This window comes from Sipha flava, unplaced genomic scaffold (assembly GCF_003268045.1).
Source record: "Sipha flava isolate LNK unplaced genomic scaffold, YSA_version1 36_pilon_pilon, whole genome shotgun sequence".
In the NCBI taxonomy this organism is placed as follows: Eukaryota; Metazoa; Arthropoda; class Insecta; order Hemiptera; family Aphididae; genus Sipha; species Sipha flava.
Window position 1 is genome coordinate 982,256 of NW_020273076.1, and position 22,152 is coordinate 1,004,407.

The window sequence follows — 22,152 nt, forward strand, 5'->3', positions numbered from 1 at the left end:
TGAATTATCTTCTTCAAATTTTTTTTTTAAGAATTCTAGCCGTTGATCCTCATACAAAATCCTGTTTATATTGTTATATGTAGAGTGCAATTTTATAAATTAATATTTAACATTTATGTTTATGCTTCAAAATGTATTTAATAGGTGTTTGAAATAGAACTTTTAAAAATGTAAGGCGGTAATTTACAGTTTATGTGACAGAAATCGAACAATGCGATTTCCATAAATTTTTCAAGTTAAATAATACACTTCAGCTGACAAAAACAAATGTTCAAATATTGTGTTTTTCGTGCTTATCAAATATGTCGTGTCTTTGAAAACAGTTATTGTACATATATATATGTCATTAATAATTTCGTACACATCGTTTCTTGAATTAGAACATGGGCGTATACGCAGAACGCATCAACCATAATAAGAAAGCCATATATTGAATTAACGTTATTAATTGTAATCTTACCACTATCAGGTATACTTTATTTCATAGCAAAATAGTGTAAAGTATCACGGTTTTATAATCTAGTTTTATGTTTGAAGTAATCGAATTAGATATTTGATAAATTCATTAGGAAATACGTGTTGTAACAGATCGCATTCAGTGTTTTGAAATTTTAATTTACGTAAAACTTAATTAAAACTGAAAATTACCATGAATTTATTATGAAAAGAGTTGTCATTTAGTTGAAGTTTGTACTGTATTCGAAGAAAAATATAAAATGCTCATATAAATTATAATTCAAAATGTATATTCAGTTTTCCAAATGTACTATACAGTAATGAATACGATAGTGACAACACGTTTGTTCGTTTCCACTATACCTACTATAATTTCATTTATTAGTTCATCATTACTGTAGTTATTTTGATTTTATAATATTAGTTAGTATGGAAGTTTATAGACATCAGCCAAAAAGTATATGTGATCGTTATTACTGTTATCACCACTTATTATCCTCTGGTTACTATTCGATTCAATTTACTATCGCTATTCTGCTGCATTGACCTTTATAATACTACTATTAGGCCAGTCGCTGATGGGCAATTTTCAGTTGTGTAATAGTTACGCAACAGTCTTATCATAACCGCGATAACATATGCAACTAAGGCAATCGCATAATCGAACGATTTTCGACAAAACACAAATCAATTAGCTGGTCAAACTGATCAGTTGCACGTGAGCTTATTGTATTATACCACTGTGGAAGCCACTTATGCGATTAAGCTGTTGAGCAACTGGAAAACTCAGAGACTACTATGTGTATACATTTCTAATCATACATAATAACGACGACATCGACTTTTAATTCAATATCAACTTAATTTTATCAATCAGATTAACAAATGACACACAAAAATAATATATAATATATATATATACAGTGTCTAGATTTTAGTAAACTTATATAATTCATTCCATCAAAATTTTCCATTTAAAAATTCGGCATCACTTGACAATCGTCTACTCTCAGCTGTTCGGTCTGCTTCTCTTGTTATCGTTCTTTTCGCCTGGATATACATATCAAGGACTTTATATATAATAATAAGCCAAGCAGTGACTGCATTTACTATATCCATTCTATTAATATGTCTACTATGTCAAATACTACAATGAATCCAAATAAAACACAAATATTCAAACACTTTGCTGTTATGATTAATATAATTTCTGTCATTCAAGATAAAAGTTTCGCGTTTATAAATAGTTTTATTGACGACATCAAATCACACCTTTATCTAGAATATAAGATTTTTATTCTCGAAACTAATAATCCTGATACAATTTCCGAATCCAAAGACTTATCTCTAAAAATTATGAATGAAATCCAAAAGCATTCGTTAAATATTAATATTCATGGCGTCGAGGAATTTTAATGTACATAATATTTTTGATTCTGAATACGTAAACATGGCTCGGCCATCCGTATACAATTAAGCATAAATCGATAAAACTAACTTCATGCAACACATATGATGCCGACCAAGTTATTTCTTCTTTTATCAATACCAAATGAGAGTCCCTTGTATCTGTTAATAACATATATGTTGGAAAGGACCGTACTTAAACATAACGTCGTTACATTAAGGAGTAATATATCGAATTTCAAAAAAGAGTTGAAGTTAAAAGGATAAAAAGTAAAAAGGATATAAAAGTCCACTATTATAATGGTTTTCGAAGGATTGTAAAATTATAAAAAAAACTAATTTTGAAGGTAAAGTCTTAATTTAATGATAGTAAATGTAAAAATTTGTTTAATAATCTTAATCACAGATATAATCTCTCTCCTAAACAATCTCATATGTGTATTCATTTTAATTTTATCAGTGTTCTCATCATCATTAATAAAAAACATTTAATTCCAAACTACTAACTGTTGACACTGTATAGTCATTACTATAGTCTTAATGAATGATCTGACTTTTAACTTTATACTGTGTTCATTTCTTCTAATAGTGATTTGAAATGGTATTTGAACCACTTTTCAATTATTAAGTTTATTGACTCTTCTAATCCGAACTGTAAATTTATTATTTGTAGTGATTATAATATTCCCTTCTTAATCTGGCAAATTTATTTTACGTGTTTTAATTTCCTTTATTTTTCCTACATTTTTTAATGAGGTGTTATTTTAACATTTATGAATAAATTAGTTCTAATTTTAAATTTATAAATTTAAATAAGTTAAATCAATTTAAATTAATTAAAAAATTCCACAAACTACCTATGATTGAAAGGACTATATTGGATATTAGATTTTGATATTATCTTTAATCATAATATGCACCTTAAAGGATTTTACCTTTAAGACCACTTTAGACAATTTAAAATGGAACTGAAAATCCGTATTGTTCTAATCTGGCTTATTCCCAAACGAAATGTTGTCAGCTTTTCTACACAACTGCAGTTACGAGTTTACTTAAGCTATTACATCGTAAATGTTTTATCTATATAAAATATTTAGTTTATTTCTAACCTACTTTGAAAATTCAACATTTTATTCAATTAAATAACGCAGATGATTAAGCATATTTTTTTAATTTGTTGATTTATATTGTGTATTTATACTATAAAATACATTAATACTATAATTTTAATTGAAAATATTTCGACCTCATAATACCATTTTTAGAATAAATAACACGTGTAAATATTTATTTTCTTATTTTATTTTATAATTTTTTAATTTATTATTGAAACATAACCTATAAAATAGATGTTTTTTTACATAACGTTTATCAACCTAAAACCTTTTTTGTTCCACGTTCACATGATTGATAAATCCCAAAATTCATTTATTTTATTTTATTTTTAATTCATAATGTTTTTATTTTTCAAATTTATTCCTCGGAGATCAAAAACACGGAAAAGGTATTAAGGTGTTCGGGGTCACATGCAAACCTGGAGTAAAAATAAAATAGATTTAACTTAGTGAGAAATTCATAGGAAACTAAACTTGACACAATATATAACTGCGTACCGAGTACACAATTAAATATCTACAAAATAGAAGTTCAGAAGCGAAAAGTTTTCCTCTATAAATAGCCATCCCATAAATAATGGAAGATGTCCGTAAACATAATGATTGGTATCAACACAGTTGTATGAGTATAGATTACGTTTTAATACGTATTAATTATACCATAGACCACTGTAGTTAATTATACGTTTTTATTTAAAAAATCAAATAATAATAAACTTAGAAGTCGTTAAAACTGTTATTGGATTTGTATTACAATGTTGACAATAAATATTGCACTTCGTCAATAATGAGATATGTGTCCGCTGTGTTAATAAATGTATTATTATTCTATAATTCATATAAAAATGCACGTATCTAAAACAAAGGACTAACAAGTATTATTCATGTTACATTTAAAATAATCATCACATTTTTCGCCGTGGATGCCATTAAAACTTGTGAATAGTTTGAAAACCTAAATTACAAACATGTAAGTGTCTATGATTTATTTCGAAAATTCTCTAAGACTGACTGCGTTTAAACTTTTAACGAAAATAATTCAAAATATAATTTCTAATTATGGTTGCCCACAATGCGGTCAATTTTTTGAGATTTTTTCCGTGTATAATTTACAATTTTTACATTTCATATCATATTTGAACAATTCTAGTGACTATAGCATTATACGAAATAAATTACAAATATTTATTTATTAATAATATTATAAGCTTTATACAATATTTTTCGTTCATGAAAGTGAATTATATAATTTTTTAAACAGCTGTTTCATAAAACTCGTTTATTTATACATTGTAATATGTAAATGTAATTAACAAGAATTATTAATAATAATTAATAAGAACTGATTGTACTTTTATGCTTAAGTTTGAAGTGGTATCATATATATATATATATATTTCAGTAAGCTGTCATTATAACTTTGTAAAATTATATATAACTATAAAAATATTAAATTATACAAAACGCTTACTAAAAAAAGTATATCATATTATAATAAATACTATATAGATATATCCAGGTCCGACTCAAGATATAGACGAACTAAGCACCTTCCTAGAGCGGCACTTTAGTCGGAACGGCATTTTCAAAATTGACTCGTACCTTTTTTTTAGTTCAATCGGTGTTTTATAAGAAAAATAATTAAATTAATTCATTCGTAAAAACCACTTACCTATATCATAAAATAATATTGTCTAAAGTTATGATATTACTTTATAATATGGCCTACGCTTTGCGTTTTAAATTATTATATATATCATAAATAAGGTTTTGAATATTAATTATAGAAATCAATTTTAAGTCTTTTTACATATAATTTTATACATAAAATAAAAAATAAAAAATTGTATGTAGATATGTCACATAAAAATAGGAGGAGGGGCTAAGTTAAAATAAGTGGCGGAAAAATTTGATTTTGCTAAGTGCACTATTTTTGTTTGGGCTGGCCCTGGATATATTTTACATGGGATGGACAAATTTGTTTGAATATCGATTTTTAAAATATCGATGTGTTCGATGTATCCGTGAAAAACCATCGATGTTTAAAAACATTGAAAAAAATTTTTCCCTCTAGAGCTGCCATCTGATTTTATTATCTGTACAGAATAATATTTTCTTGATTAAATAATAAATTCAAGAGTTAAAATACTTATAACTTATTAAAAATAAGTTTTATTTAAAAATTTATTTTAACTTTATTTTTTAAATACATATTAAATACTCATAATCAGGGCTCTTAAGTTCATGCATTTGCATGTTTTCTTTGCTACATTGAAAAATATCATAATTGAGATAAAAATCTGTTTTATAATAATAGTAATAAAAATCTGAAGTTTAATAGAGCATGTTTTTCCATGTTTTGTATGTATTGACTTATTTGGCATATGATTGATTTTTTTTTTTTGAGTTTTTAGCACATATTATTTTGTGTAAATTCAGCAAAATCATTTTTTGTGAAAGTTAAAAAAAAAATTAGATCAATAAATGTTTAAATTCATTCTTATTTACTTTTGCTAACTTGCTTAAAAATCTTATTATTTTATCAATGATTTTTTTTTTTTTTTTAAGAAATTGATTTTTATAAGTTAAAAGTAGTACCACGGAAACAATGTTATTGTGTACCACTACCACTCTCCTCCTATTGACGTGTCCATTGCAATTCATCTATTTTCGTCGCAAGGTGTGTTTATTAATTATAATTTTAATAAAATGTAATCGAAGAAGAAATATAACTTTTAAAAATATGAATGTATAATTCTTATTATTTTAAAAAATGCTTATACATTTTTTTTCTTGCATAGTTAAGGATTTTTAATGCATATTTGATCAAATGTTAGTGCATTATTTATGCGTTTTTTATTGCATTAACTTACGAGTCCTGTTTATAACTGTACAGTGCATACTCAGAACCGTATTTAAGATTTTATTATTTTATTATTTTTTTATTATTTTTTATATTTATTATTTTATTATTTTTTTATTATTTAAGATTTTGCCGCCTCTCTTCCCCAAAGTGTAAAACCGAAAATTAGTGTCTCCAACTGTTTATTAAAAATCCACTCACAATTAATTTTCCCCATTTCATCACACTATTACACACTATTTGTAATTAATATCAAATCCAAAATAATAACCAAGTTATAATTATAAGAAAAAAGTTATAGAAAATTGTCTTTTATGAGACTGATTGTGGTACCCTTATATAATTTAGTACCTTTCGGTCTGAATGTCCCATCACCATAGAAATCAAGATTAATCCAATGCTTACATCTCAATAAAATACCATATTAAATAAAATAATCTAGAATAGATATACATTGTGTACGCTACTAAATAATACAAATGATTTTATAATATAACATTTATTTTTTATATTATTTTATTTATTCAAAAATAATTTCCATTGAGAATGCAAAAAAATTGATTACTGTATAACGATTGTTGTATGCTGCATATTTATTTATTGAATAAACGGGCGTGAGCCCAGGTTAAAATAATTAGGTGTACAATACAATCAAACAATAACATAACATGAATAATACAACAAAGTATATATATAAAATATAAATTACTAAACAATGAATACAAAAGTAAAACTATTAAAGGAACAATGGATCCTCATTGGCTAATTTCAATAATCTTGTAATAGGTTCATTTTTTAGATAGTTTCTAGTGCAGAGAGGTATTAAGAAAGGATGATTATTGCGGGTGGACCTAACAGGAACTCTAAAGTTAATGAGAGAAAGAAGGGATGGGGAATCGACCAAGCCTGTTAGGATTTTGTTAAGGAAAGAGAGATTATTGAAGCGACGACGGTCAGCTAGGGAGGATAAGTTAAGCAAACTGATAAGAGGAGTATATTCATGAGGGGCGCAGTTTACGTTAAGAGAATGTTTTATGTAACATAAAAATTTTCGCTGAACCCGTTCTAGTTAAAGACAAGCATCAGTTGTTTGGGGATCCCATACAACTGAGCCGTATTCTACGATTGGACGTACAAGTGCACAATATATTGCTTTGAGGGAAGCGGAGAGCTTAAAGTCACTAGATATTCTTTTGACGAATCCTAATACCTTAAGGGCTTTGCATGTAACTCTGTCAATGTGAGCTCTAGGACAAAGAGAGGGAGTAAAAGTAAAACCGAGATCACAGATGCTAGAGTCAGCTGGAATCAAATTAGAGCCATTCAATGAGTAATGATGAGTAATAGGAGTGCGACTTCTTGTGAATGTCATCGATCGGCACTTTTCAATATTTAATGTGAAACCGAGAGATTCAGCCCATGCGGAGAAATTATTTAAATCATCCTGGAGTTTGTGACAATCATCGACAGAGTTAATTTCGAGGAATATCTTCATATCGTCGGCAAAACAAAGAAGTTTGCTATGTTTGAGAGAGGAGCTAACACTGTTAACAAACAAAGAGAATAGAAGAGGTGATAGATGTCCTTCCTGGGGAACGCCTGAGGGAGATAAAAATGCGTCAGATTTAGTGCTGAACAAATTAACCCATTGAGATCTATTTACTAAAAATGAATTGGACCAAGATAGGAGAGGATTCCCAAATCCAGTAGCACGAAGAACAGAGATTAATACCTCATGGTTAACGGAGTCAAACGCCTTAGCAAAGTCGGTATATATGACATCAACCTGTGTTCCATTTTTAAAAGATCCGAATATGTAATTGCAGAAAACAAGGTTACAAGTAACCGTTGATCTGCCAGGACGGAAACCATGCTGTTCATCGGCTAAGATCAAATTTACAGAAGGCTGAATTGAGTCTAAGACTAATGACTCAAAGAGCTTAGAAATATGCCCTAAAATAGAAATTGGTCTGTAATTAGTGACTAATGAACGGCAACCTGATTTTAAAATTGGAGTAATAGAACCAATTTTCCACATGTCAGGAAAAATACTATCATCGAGGGATCTTCGAAATAGGGTCCAAAGAGGATAGAAAATAATGAGCCTCGTTCTGTAGAGGAAATCGCCAGGTATTCCATCGGGTCCAGTAGAAGACACATTTTCTAAAGTATTAAGCTTTCGGAGGACATCGTTTGGAGAGAAGTAACAGTTGTTAGGTAAGTCGAAGAACTGTATATCTGATGTCTGAAGATTTGAAGTAACGGGCTCTGAAGAATAAACCGAACAAAAATGTTTAGCAAACAGATTAACACTTTCCAGCTTACAAGAACTATTGACACCATCTAAAGAAACTGTGTTCGGAACAGCATTATGGGAACGATTCTTGCGTACAAAATCCCAAAATTTTTTGGGATTTGACGATAGAGATTTTTCAGACTGTTCGACAAATACCTTATGACATTTTTTGGAAGTATATTTACATTTAGCACGAAGCAGGGAAAAAGCAGTGTAATCAGCAGGGTCGAAGGTAGATTTAAACTGCATGAGCTTTGTTCTTACGATAAATTAACAATTTGAGCTCTTTAGATACCCATGTGGGAAAACTGGATTTATAGAAGCGTGATATAGGGACAAATCTCAAGATTGAATTATGAAGAGCATCAGTAAAGGTATAAACCGCAGTATTTAAGTCAAGGTTGGATAGAGTAGAGTACCAATCGAAGGAAGACAAAAAAGAAATTATTGAATCGTAATCGGCGTTTTTGAAATTCAGAAAGGAATGTTATGAATTACATATAGTAGGGGTCGAGATATACGGAAATGAAATTTTTAGAGGAGGATGATATGGGTCAGGTGGAGTATAAGTAATACAAAAAATAAAAAAAAATTCGAACATTTCAAACATAAACATCGATGTTTATATATTAATCGAAAACGAATCATCGATGTTAGAACATCGATATCGATCTAAAACGTCTATTTTTTTGCCCATCCCTACTATACAAAGCTTTATAGATTATTAATTTCTTTAAAATTTGAGCATTACAGTTATTATTTACTTTTTCAGCTTATCTTCCATATGTAATTGAACTGATGAATGAACTTTTTGTCTTATTTTTATTTTTTTTATTTCAATAATTATTTTGTGATAATTTAATGATATTCGGATTTTTTTATATTACATATATTCACATTAATCAGTTGAACATTAAATACATAGGATTAAGCCATACATTTTTTTTTATTTTCCTGTTCCGTCAGCTTGTTATACACACTGTATTTATTTAGTTTTTATTCATACATGGCCGTAAGAATATTAAATGTTTATTTTAAATTGACAAAATAAAAGGAAAATATATACATAAGCTCATGTTTATTATTAAATGGAATCTGTGCTCATAGCCTATTATGAGTTTCGTGTATACATACGAAAATGTTAATAAATTGCTTGTTGTTTAATAACAATAAAAATGTACTTAATTTGTAAATTTTCATGATCAACAAGAATTTGTTTATATTTATAAATCCAAGCTTATTTACTGTGTGTATATTCATTGTAAATAATGGTTTTTTTTTTATTTTTTGCTAAACTGATAATATTTGTCATCTATATATAACTTTTCGAAGTACCATATATCTAATCTAGGGATTGAACTCTTTATCAATGTAAACTAAAAATGTGTTTATATCACCATTTTTATTGGCTTTATGTATAACATATGTATATAATTCACCCGGTCTAGCCACTAGACTCTTGTGACCAATATTCTCATAATAATTTTAATATTGGCATAAACAGGTTGAAAAATGCTGTCATTTAGTATAATATAAATACATTTATTATTTTTAAATTAACATTTTATAACTTTGAATTATTTTCAATGGTTTGAATTTTGGACTAGATGTATATATTTTTTAAATATTGAACACCAATAAGTAAATTATTTATTTGTATGGTTAAATATATATCTTGCAGATCGAATTATCTCAAATAAAATAATATAATTTTTAAATTATATATTTTACGATCTCTAACCCCTTACAATATTTTAGTATTTTATAAAACAATTATTAATATTACTCTTATCATTCGTATTGGTTTAATAACAACATTTATTTTGGTTTATTATAAGATTATTGATTTGAGTTTTTCACTATTTTATTATTTTAAATGTATTACATTTTTTTAATTAACTTTGTTTTACTCCAATTTTTTCTTTGTTTCTAAATTAATTAAATTAATAAGGAAACATGATCGATTTGAGTTCTTGATTATTTTATGAATATGGTATTTTTTCTTATTATTATTTTTTTTTTTTTTTTAACAAACTTTGTTGTATTGCTGGTTTTTATTATTTTTTCAATCAACAAAAGCACTGAGGAAACATTATCGACACTATATTCCAATACATAAAACTTACTTAGATAATAACTACAATAAAGATTAACTATGTATTATCTTATAATCGTAGAGTGAATCAATGAAAATGCGTTGAATTATGGACATTAAATAATAAAAATTGACTCTCCTTCACTACATTGTTCTTTTACTTTTACATAAATACATTTATTTATTTGTGGTTTTTTTATTACAAACTATAAGTAAATAATACAATGTATTAAAAATGTCTTGTTGAAACATCGTTGTATTATAAAATCAGAGATAAAATGTTATAGTTTCCATTAATAAGACTAAATTGTATTTTTCGGATTGTATAAATTGTGTTGTTAATGTTATCCATCTAAAATCGAATGAAGTAATTTAGAGAAACACGTTCATAAAATATAACGGAATCACAAAACGATGTACGCAGGATCGTTATACAGTAAATAGTCACGATATAGTCTCATAGGTTCCTATGTTTTTACATTGTTGTAAACTAAATTCGCACCACTTCGATTCGATGGCGAATAATAATAGTTATGATGATAAATTGCTTTAGACATTACAAACTTGAAGCTGAAATAGCATCAATGACGTGGAAAGTCAGTTACAACGACATCATAAAAGTGCCGCAGGACAAATGGAGAATGAGCATGACAAGCCTTATTAGAAGAAATAGCCAAAGGGTAAGCGCGCGATTGTAATTATTGTGTTTCAGCAGCGGGGTGGGGTGTAGGTAGTGTAGCGAAAAACTCGTTGCATAGCACGTCCGTTTTCGTTCGTTTCCAGCGTTAGCTGGCGTACCCTTCGGGGTTGAATTTCATACCCGTATACTGTCGATAAACCTTGGCACGTGTGCAGATCACGCGGACGTTCAAATGGCGATTCAATTCCGTTGTTCTGATTTTGACCGTGGATGCAGCTTCGGTGATACGACCGGCTCATTAATTCGGCGAGCCGATACTTTGCGCGTTGCCTCAACAGTCGTTTAATCCAAGGGTTCTTAAATGTTTGTGGTGCATGTCCCCTGTCATACTATTTTATGATGTTAAGTCCTTCCCCCCTCACCATAAGCACATTGAATTATGTTTAAAATACATATAATATACACAATATATGTTTGATATTCCTGCATACACTACGGCCACTGACCGACGATATATTTTTTTTATACATTGCGTAAGCACCTATGTTGCTAGAGAGTGTTGGCAGTAGTTCTGTATGCCGATGAATATAATATTCATGTCGTTCATCTCCGTATTCGAATTTCAGTTTGCGACGTAGTTGTTAAAATTTAACTTTGAAAATTATTCGCTATCAGATTTAGAGAGAAATATATTTTTTTGTAGCATTCGCTCTATTATATTGATTCAAAATACCTCAATGATCCAATATTCATAAAATGTAATCGAAACGTATTTATGAAATAATTTAATGTTGCACTTTTAATGTTTTGTACATTAATGATTTTGGGGTAAAATTAAAAAACATTCAACATCAATTATAGAATAGTTAAATGATTGAACGCATTACAATATTTCTGTTAAGAAGTCCTCGTAATAATTTTTCTTTTCAGATTCGTTTTTAGGTCTTTATACATTGATTTCAACATGAAAATCGCGTATTTAAAATTCTATGTAGATTTTCTTATATTTTCTGTTGACAGAAAATGGTATCCTCTTAAGAAAATTAGTTTATATCTTTAGGTTTATTTTTTGTTTTATAATTATATTGATATGAAACCTAGAAACTTTAATCAATAAGGGCTCACTTTTTCGCGTGAATTCCCAAAAAATTAATTTTAACTTTAATGATTTTTTTTATTATTTCAGACGGTAATATCAGAAGACCTCATGAGCCTGATGAGCCAGTGTGAATATGGACGTCAAATGTTCATCCAAACAGCATTTTATAAAGTAAGTATATTATTCTATAGATTTTCAAAAAATATAAAGTGGTACCTTAAAATAACATGTTATTTGTTTTTAACTATTTAGTTTTTTATTTATGATAAACAAATTTCATTACATTTTATTTATTCATTTTTAATTATACGATCTCTATAAAATGTCTATAATGAGAAACACATTTTTTTAAGTTTTATCTCTATTGCCTGTTAGAGTCAGTTCCATGCATGGTGATTTACATTTTTTTTCTTGTAATAACAATGTTTAATGTCCCATAAAATAGACTCGGATTGAAAATATTCGATGAATATCAATTTCAGTTCATTATCTCACATTTTAAAAATTAAATGGAAAATAAATAAAGTAAAAAAATACGTCATGTATCCACCACTCATTAAAAAGACGTGAATGTAGTAGTGTTCTCGGTTCTCGCTCGAGAAATCCTTTGTTTTAGTCAAAAAATGCCGGTTATGAAAAGAAAGGAGAATAGTCAAATGTAAGAATTATATGGCAATAAATTATTTACATTCACGATTTTGGAGTATTTTCGGGTTTTCAAGGCTTGAATGTGGATACATTATAATACACTATAAATACACCCGACTATAAGCTTTTAAATCTATAAGCGATGGTGTGCAGTAAAACTATTAACAATTATTAATGTATAAAATGTAATATATTGTTTTAACCGTTTTTTTCTTCGGATAAGTAAACAATCAGAACAATAAAATATCCCAAAATTGATATCTATATTTTTCTAGAAATGGTTTTAGATCATTAGTGATATGATTTTAAATCATCAATAATTACAAAGTGAAAAATAAAAAAAAAAACATTAAATTCAAGCAAACATGATATACGGATCATTTAATAACTTATTTTAACTACTACAATCAATTCGTAATAAAATAGAGCTAAATCATACAGTTTTAGCTCTAACACTTTCGGATAGAAATTATTAAATGAAAATCTCTGATTAATCTTGCTTAGATATTATTTATGCTAAAATATAATTATAAAAATAATTCTTTAAAAAGAGAATACTGAGAATATTGCAACTCGTACAAAGAATTTTGCCTCCTATCTATGATTTCGTTGCTCATTAAATTGTATAAATATATAGTGAATTTGAAAATATATGGAAGAAAAGTAGTAAAATCAAAACTCAATTTTAAATACTGTTGACATTTAAGACATGGTTTTCATCAGTAAGTGCTAATGAGTTATCTGTAAAAATGTATCATTTTTATTATTTATTTTTATTTTTTATTGTTTTCATTTAAATTTATCATTTTTTATAGTTATTTACTATTTGTTCCTAATATAACTGGAGAACATTTTATCATTTTGATTAAATTGGATTATTTTTATATATGAAACAATTAACTCATAATAGTATTACATCTTCAAAATATAACATATTGTTGTAAAGGCAATATGTTTTTCGCTTCGCCCAGAAAGTAAAATGTATTGTGATAGTATGTTGGTGCGGAGCCCTATATTGATTGATTTAAGTTAACGGTTTCGGGTAGAAGGATCGTAGTTTCTCTTAGAATAGTAATCCTAGTTTTAAATCGTGCTGTAGCACTTTAGTGAAATATTGTGTCTAATCGGATTTCAAGTAAACATCGTTTACGCACGTTGTAATCCGTTACGCTTTCCTTATCCGGATGCCATTATATCGATCAGTGGCCACTTCAAAATACGTTTGAAGACACAATACTTCATGTTTCAATTCTATGAACTCTCACGTCATGCTGATTAAATTATTTGAAAAAACTTTTTTTTTCATTTTTATTTTTATTTTTTTTTCTGTAAAATGTGGGTAAACGTAAATGTGGGTAAAAACATTTACGTAACGTAAATGTGGGTAAACGGGTAGACAACTACGTTGACGTCTATCGTTTTTGGCTCAGCTCGTAGAAATGCTGTCGAAAAAATTCAACACTTTATGATCCAACCTTCTCGTGCCACCCTTCTTCCAATTACCATCATCGTAACGGACCGCTCTGCGCTGGACCGCACACGTGACATTGAAGCGGTATCGGCGTGCACTGTCGTTGTTGCTATCGTCGGACGTGTCTTCGGCCACGGGGACGTTCACCGCAGAGGTGAGGGGGCACCGGTTGCACGGTTGCCGTGGTCCAAAGTTTTAACCGCGATGGTCGTACACTTCGGTGCCGTGGGCAGGGGTGGGGCCGACGCGTCTAATGACTCCAGAAGTGCGGCATGTTGGCCGCGGGGCGTTGCGAACCGGTTGACTCATGGCTTCGACAACGGATTTCTGTACCTGGCGTTCCCGGCTACGCAACATCCGCTGTCGCGTTTGCTTGTCGACCGGCGGCTTGGCCCACGCGACGTCGAGGCGCACACCCGAAGCCACATCCCTATAACAGTCCAGCGATACCATGGCCAACTGCGCGTCCTTGTGCCGTTCAAAATGCACGAACGCGTAGTTCTTTAAGTTCTTCACGCGTTCCACGACTCCATACCGGCCAAACACCTTGGCCAGCACGCGCTCGTCTAGCACGCCGCCGTACTGCTTGACGAACAGTATGCGTACCTTGGCCATAGTGTCCGCGTCCACTTTCGGTTTTGGGTCCGCCCAGTCCACGACTGTCTTGCAACCGAACATCTTTTGCTGTGACAGCGCCCGCTTGGCGTACGTAGCCGCGGCCACCGATCCGTAGTCCAGAAAGCAGAAGCCTCGATGTATCGACGGGTTGTCAAAGTTTTTGTACGTGATCACACGCACCAGACCACCGCGCGTTATGCGGCTCACTTCGTCGAATATCTCGTTTTCCGTCTTTACCTTTGGCAGGTTGCCCACGAACAGCCTGCACTTTTGGCTTTCGTCCTTGGTGGTCGAAGTCTTCTCTGAACGGTTCGTTATCGAAATTCTATCAAGTCGTATGATCATCTGTAGTTGTTTAGTTCTTGAACGTTGTCGACAATACGACGCGTGCGTGATAGTGTCGTGAATTCCTGGTTTCTTGAGTGTTTTTATTTTTTATTCTCTTCTTGTCCGCAGTGTTTCCGTTATGTGTTATGTCTTGTTAACAACGAACGTTCAATTAATATTTAGAACTTGTTATACATGCATTGAAAACTATCACTATGGGTTATACGTTATTTATTTTGTATACATAGCCAGTTGGCTATTATATAGCACTAGTTGTAATCGTGTGATTTAGTGCCCTTGTATATATCGTCGTACGTTTTTTTATCTCATTTAGATGCATTATAGTTTTAAAGGTCAACAGTAAATAATATTGCACCGGCTTATGGTCTTATTCTACCATATCTCTTGAACCTTTACGCAACGTAAACTTTCTAATTTGTACTATCCATATGGTTTATTTAACTTTCCGCTTACCTACAATATTACCTAATACTTTGATTTGGTTATTAAAAATGTCTCTGGATATTTAATTCACTTTAAAAAAAGTGTATTTTTAACCGATACACTGTTAATAATGTTCATATGTTCCGTAGTATTACACTTTAAAATGTAGAAAAATATTTCTTATATTTTTCATCTTATACACATACGTTCACAATTCAGGTTGTTATATTTCTCATTGATTTGTTTTATTTATTTTTTCTTCAATAATTTATTTCTACTGAACATAATTTTTTACCTTTTATGAGCGTGTAATAAAATTGGTAACATTCTTATTTTTATTTCTTTTATTTTAAATCGTATTTTTTTTCGTTTATATTCTGTGTTAACCGATTTATGTTAAATTTATTTATATTCAACTGTACTGCACTACATTTTTTTTCGCATATTTATATATCCATTTTAAAGAGGCGCTTGACCCTTTCCGTGCCATGTCAAAATACCTGTATTTAATAATATTTCGGATTTTTTTCAATCGGTTGCAAGGAAGTTAGGAAATTAATTAATATTGATCCTACAATATTGTATATTTCTTTCATTTTTGCAAAAAAACTTCTCATTTAAAATGTACTCTAAATCCACACGATTCTTTGGTGTATTATGTGGCATACTAACCATAAATTGAAATAGAATAAACTAATATTTTTAAACTTTGTATTGAATTGTGAATCAATTGCAAAAATAATTACATTAAAAATAAACCTTCCATAAGCTTGTTACTTACCATTAGTTTTTTATCACTTTTTTCAATTATTTTGCATTAAGAAATATTGAAAATGTTTTCTGAATTAGATGTGAGAAAATATCATTGCTTTTGAATAAAAATATGTATATGATCGCATTGATTATTTGTTAGTATACAATTAGTATTATAAAATATAGGAATATAATGTTATCTTGTTTTTCTTTTGTATTTTTTACAAAAATATAAATTAATTCTTTGATTAGTGCATACTTAAACTGTGAAAATTGGGTTCATCATCTATAAATGTATAATTTTATATTCCCTTTTATAAACAAAACTGAAATAAAAAATATTGATAGTTTGCAATAACGTAACTACGTTACTGTCTCTAATACTATATTATTTTTTTTTTTTTGAAAACGAATTATTTAGATTGAAATTTACACTCTTTAACGTGCTCAATAAACTTAAAGTATAAGTCGGGTATCATTTGATTATATTAAAATAATTTTCACCATTCATGCCTAAAATATTTATTTTTTAAAATAAGAAAGCTGTTTGTGAAGTAATTGAAAGTTACAAAATAGAGTGAGTTTAATTTTCCAGAGTTCTAAAATTCATACATAGGTATAAAGTTATCATATACATAGAAAGTGCTTTGAATAGAAATTTATAGAGGAGTATACGTGTATTATAGAAGTCAAAGTTATCGTTTATACATTTAAATTATTGGATAGTATGGAAAGTTACATCTCTATTTACAAAAGAAGCGTTGTTCACTCAAACGGGTTATTAAAAGTTTATACATTTTGTCATTTATTACATTAGTTCGGCCATAGAATAATTAAAATACTTAGGCCTCTTCGATTCAGATTAGGTTTTTTACATTCGGTAAATAAGATAGTTTATGGTCTGAAATAGATATTTTACAAAAAAAAGAAAAACTTTTTCTTAATTGTAAGTCTTTTATTATAACAAAAGTTTTTCAGCATACGAATTTTACGGAACAAGTCATGAATAATTGAAAGGCAAATGATTTACTAAAAATACCACATATTTGCTTTTTTACTTTTATTTATACAACTAAAAATTCGTTTCAGAAACATATTATTTCCTGATTTGACTTTTTATTTTTTATTCTAATAAAAATTTATAAAATATTTTTTACACAAATTTAGTAATTTGAAGTAATTTTACTATTTGTGAATATTCATTAGAAAAAAAAAAAACATCTAAGATGACATTTTATCATCTAATTATACATATATGTGAACATAGAATCATTGTAATGTATATTATCTGAAATTAATCATCTGATTATCTCGTTTTTTTTTTAATGAAAAAGTATACTGCGGAGGAGACTTTAGGCTTAATTTTAATTCCATGGATTAGTTGAGTATTTAATTATTTATTTTTCAATTCTCCCTGGCACAGCGTGGAAAAAAAACACATCTTATTGGTCTTATGTTAAAACTGTCGATTACACTACCGCCGAATAGCTATATGAAAAGCTAAAAAACTAAACAATTTTTAATCATGCCAGAAATAGAAGGAAAACATTGATAATAATAAAATATATTAAAAAATCACAATAACCTAATAACATCTTATAATAGGATGACAATACTAAACCTAAATTCTAATTAATTTCAACAAAAGCCATATGAACAAACCGTGTTATTTGTTTTATTTTATTAAAGAAACAAAAAGAAAAAAAACTCACATTTACATTGTTTTGTTTATTAAAGTTTCTACAGATTTATAATCCTTTGTAAAATTAAACCATTGTTGTAGTGTCATAGAGGATAATTTTGAATTTGAATTGCTCTCTTTCCAGGCGCCAGTTAAAACATTATCCATGGGTTTAAATGAATATGACTATTCGTTTAAAAATATAATTTTAAAGACTATTGGTCATTAAAGTTATTTTATAACTGCATTTAATTTTTTTTTCGTTTAAAACATAATTGTATACATTTTATTTCGTAAATATTATTCGTAATCTCGAATGTTAGATATTATCAAATTAATTTGTTTAGTCACTCTTTTCAAATCCAAATGATTTATCGACCATTTATGCATAATATGTGTGCCGTTAAAGATGCTCTTTTGTTTATGATAGGTTGTATAAATTACAGAAGCTCGTCATAGTATACGAAATACTGAACAAGTTAAATGAATTATTTTTTTTTTTTTTAAGAAACTTTGTATGTGTACAATTTATTTCGAAATTTACAGATATAAGTACAATTAGGTATTTACAATAATTTATTTATTTAAACGGATAAACCAGTCTCGAGGATGAAGGATAGAATACGATTCATTATGGTTTCGGAATGGGAAATGAATTATTTTACGTACGTTAATTTGGAATTGGGCTGCAACTCACCAACACCGGGTAGTACATATAATTGTTACCGATATGCGAAGATTTTCTTCTACCTATTCTTATTGAAACCTAATTATATTTATATTGTATGAAATTTATCAAAATATAAATTAGAAATTTCAATTATAAACTGATTTATTTTTATGATATTTCATTTATATTATTTTTCTCATTACAGGGTAATAAAGTAGCATTGAAGACGTTAAAAAGATCGCGCTTGGAGTTGACACGGGCTCGATTGCTGGAATTGAAAAGGGTATGTAGATATCTTAATTCAACATTTTTGTATATGTAAATGTTTACTATAATATATGTGAATGTTTATTAATTTATATAATATACGTATATGTATAATATGTATAATTAAACTTAATATTTCTACATTCGTAGGTTTGTTTTTTTAATTTGACATTTTGCTAATAAAACGGGTGTTTTTCAGAAGACCATTTTTTATAGGATTATTCGATGTCATATTTCACCCATTAGTTTTAAGTATACAAAATATGTAAAAATAAAAATTAAATTGTTGAGATCTTTACAAAACTCATTTATAGCTTGACAGTGCAATAAATAACAGAAGATTGAATAAATGGTTTTTTTTTTTTTTTTAATTTACCAATAAATTGCTATAGGTAAATGTTGAACAAAATCGAATTGTATTTTTCACTATTCTTGAGCCAAATACGCATCTGATAATTTAAAATTTTTTTTTTTTTTTTATCATTTCTGTCAGAATGTGTATAAACATTTATTAATTTTGATGAAAATTAATACTGTAATAAACAAAAGTTGACACATGTCAATATATATTCATATATTTTATTAATAATCTGTATCAACCGGATGTGTGCTATTGAACAAATGTATTTTATAGATATCTATATTGTATGGTACCGATATATGATATTTCCTATTATTATTTAATATGTCTATGTGGGAGTTTAAGCGAATATGATGTTTATAACATTATTAATACGTATTAAAACCTTGCAGCTTAAAGACTTACATCATGATCATTTGGTACGATTCTATGGGGCTTGCATAGAACCTAATTACTGTTGCCTGTTGACCGAATACTGTCCAAAAGGAAGTTTACAGGATATACTTGAAAATGATCAATTCAAACTCGACTGGATGTTCCGGTACAGTTTGATGCATGATATCGTCAAAGTAATTGCATTTATTTTTAGTTATTTAATCAGTTATAAGCCTGAAAATAAAAAAAATATTCTTTGTGAAAACATTTGGAAAGCACATTGTAAATAACAAATATTTTATCAATTTTTAATACCATTTATGCGTACGATTTTTATTTATTTCACAAAATGTAATAACATAAATAACATAATAAAAAAAAAAAAAAAAAAAATCAAAATATTTTAATTAGATTTCTATGACTTGTTCTAATCGATAGTAGTTAACAATAATATGAAAAAAAAAAAAAAAAAATGAGATGTAAAACGTTTTCGTTCTCAGTTCGTGAATAATTGTATCACTCGCCACGTTTGACGAATGATAATTCAAGCAGTGTTGTAATGTGTTCAGTATACACATTATTCGACAAACTCGTAATTTGTACGTGATACCTAAATTAACGAAATAGAGAGTGAGAGACCAAAACTCATATCTTACTTGTCACGTGTTGTGCTAGAACGTAATTATTCAATATATTTTAATATAAAAATTCGTTAACCACCTCGTTATTTTGTAATTCATTCGTTTAATATTTATGTTTATATTCCATAGTATATTATATTATACTTTATTAATAGGATGATATTACTTAATGGCAAAATAATAAGGAATAATAATAATGTGGTAACAACGTACCAACACATTTTGTTCGCATATCACATACATTTCATATAAAATTTACCTCTGGTATATCCCAATCGATCGTCGGATGGTAAAACAAATTTCAGTTTTTATGGTATATGTACACTGAACACAATAACACAATGCGTATGAATTTGTTTTCTCGTATCATATTATTTTTTTTTTATTAAATATTTCTCAAAATTTATACTATCGTGTTTAATATCATATTTGCTTTTCTTTACTGCACACCCTCGGGGTTTTCATTATAAATAAAAATACTTTTCTTTCTTTACTCAGAAAAACAATTTTCTGTAGACTAAAATCCCTAGTAAGGAACTCTTCATTTAGGAAAATTTTGTAAGTCGTTAATATAGTTAGGTAACATTCCATTCGATGAAAATATAGCACAAATAAGTTATGAAATGTACCTACATATTATTTGGGAACTTTTTATTAAGCATATAAATTTCGGTCCGTGCATGCGACATAATAACTGTTTTGCGTGATTAATCATTTTAAATGGTAAAAGTTTATTAGCTCCGGAAAACACTTTTTTATTCGAACTTATTTCAATTGCACACACTACTTTAAACGTATTGTGTTATGGTGAGTAAAAAAAAAAAAAAAATCATAATATTCAATGCTGAAAACCTCCAAGTTCTTTACATTTTTTCAGATTTTTAGAAAACTATGTTTGATCACGCAACACTGTAATTATAATATGCACACAAACATATCGAATATTTATATACATACTATACGTTATTATTATATATTACTTTTATAGTGCGTAAATATATTGATTATAATTTTATTGACAATTCATCATGGCGTGTCCAAATTAATGATATTTTAAATTTAAAAAAAATGTTATACAATAATTTCTAATTTTCAGGGAATGTGTTATTTACATAGCAGTGAACTACGTTCTCACGGTGGTCTCAAATCTAGTAACTGTGTGGTTGACAGCAGATTTGTTCTAAAAATTGCCGACTTTGGGCTAAGGAGTCTTCGAAATAACCATACTAACGAATCTAATAGTGACAGTGATTCATATGCTTACTGGAAAGGTTTGTATATTTATTTATATTATTTCCATACGTTATTATTAAAACAATTATGTTTCCTACTTACTAAATACTTGTCTGGATTATACTCAACCATTTGAAAAATAAATGAAATAACCCATTTTTGTAAGTAATAAAATGTCGATAGCTAAAATTGTTCACCGATGAAATATATCCTTTTATTTTGATTTTTATGAAATAATGCAGTTGAACGCACTTGTTTTTCTTCTACTTATTTATAGTCATGTTTATGACCAAAAGCATACAAGTCATATTTGTATTAATTGTATTTGAAAGCATATGCCGTGTTTAAATGGGGTTGGATCCCCCCCTTCTCATTGACTGCTATAAATTCTTATTGATTTTACATAATTGTATTTATGTTTTCTTCATTCTTATATAAAATGACACTACGAAAAAATACAAAGCAATTTTTTTAAACGTTTTTTTTTTTTTTGTGTTATTATCATGAGTAAAAATATACCTAGGTATATAATTATAAAAAGGTATTTGATTTTAACCTCAAATAATAATACGCCTAACGACTACTTTATACCAACTACTACATCACTGCCATATACTTGATAAGATACGATATCTCTAATATCAAGTGATAAATACTTAAAATTTTTAAATTGTAATATTACTTATTAGTAA

General features: G+C 28.3%; 1 protein-coding gene across 4 annotated transcripts in view; it reads left to right on the forward strand.

Moving 5' to 3' along the window:
- LOC112688059 (atrial natriuretic peptide receptor 1-like) overlaps positions 1-22,152 on the forward strand; it is a 395,288-nt gene that overhangs the window by 202,997 nt on the left and 170,139 nt on the right. For all 4 annotated transcript variants that reach the window (XM_025561079.1, XM_025561080.1, XM_025561081.1 and 1 more), the window contains 5 exons: positions 10,786-10,912; positions 12,059-12,142; positions 18,789-18,866; positions 19,604-19,780; positions 21,324-21,498. In XM_025561079.1, coding sequence (XP_025416864.1) covers positions 10,786-10,912; positions 12,059-12,142; positions 18,789-18,866; positions 19,604-19,780; positions 21,324-21,498 — 641 coding nt within the window. The remainder of the gene's footprint in view (positions 1-10,785; positions 10,913-12,058; positions 12,143-18,788; positions 18,867-19,603; positions 19,781-21,323; positions 21,499-22,152) is intronic.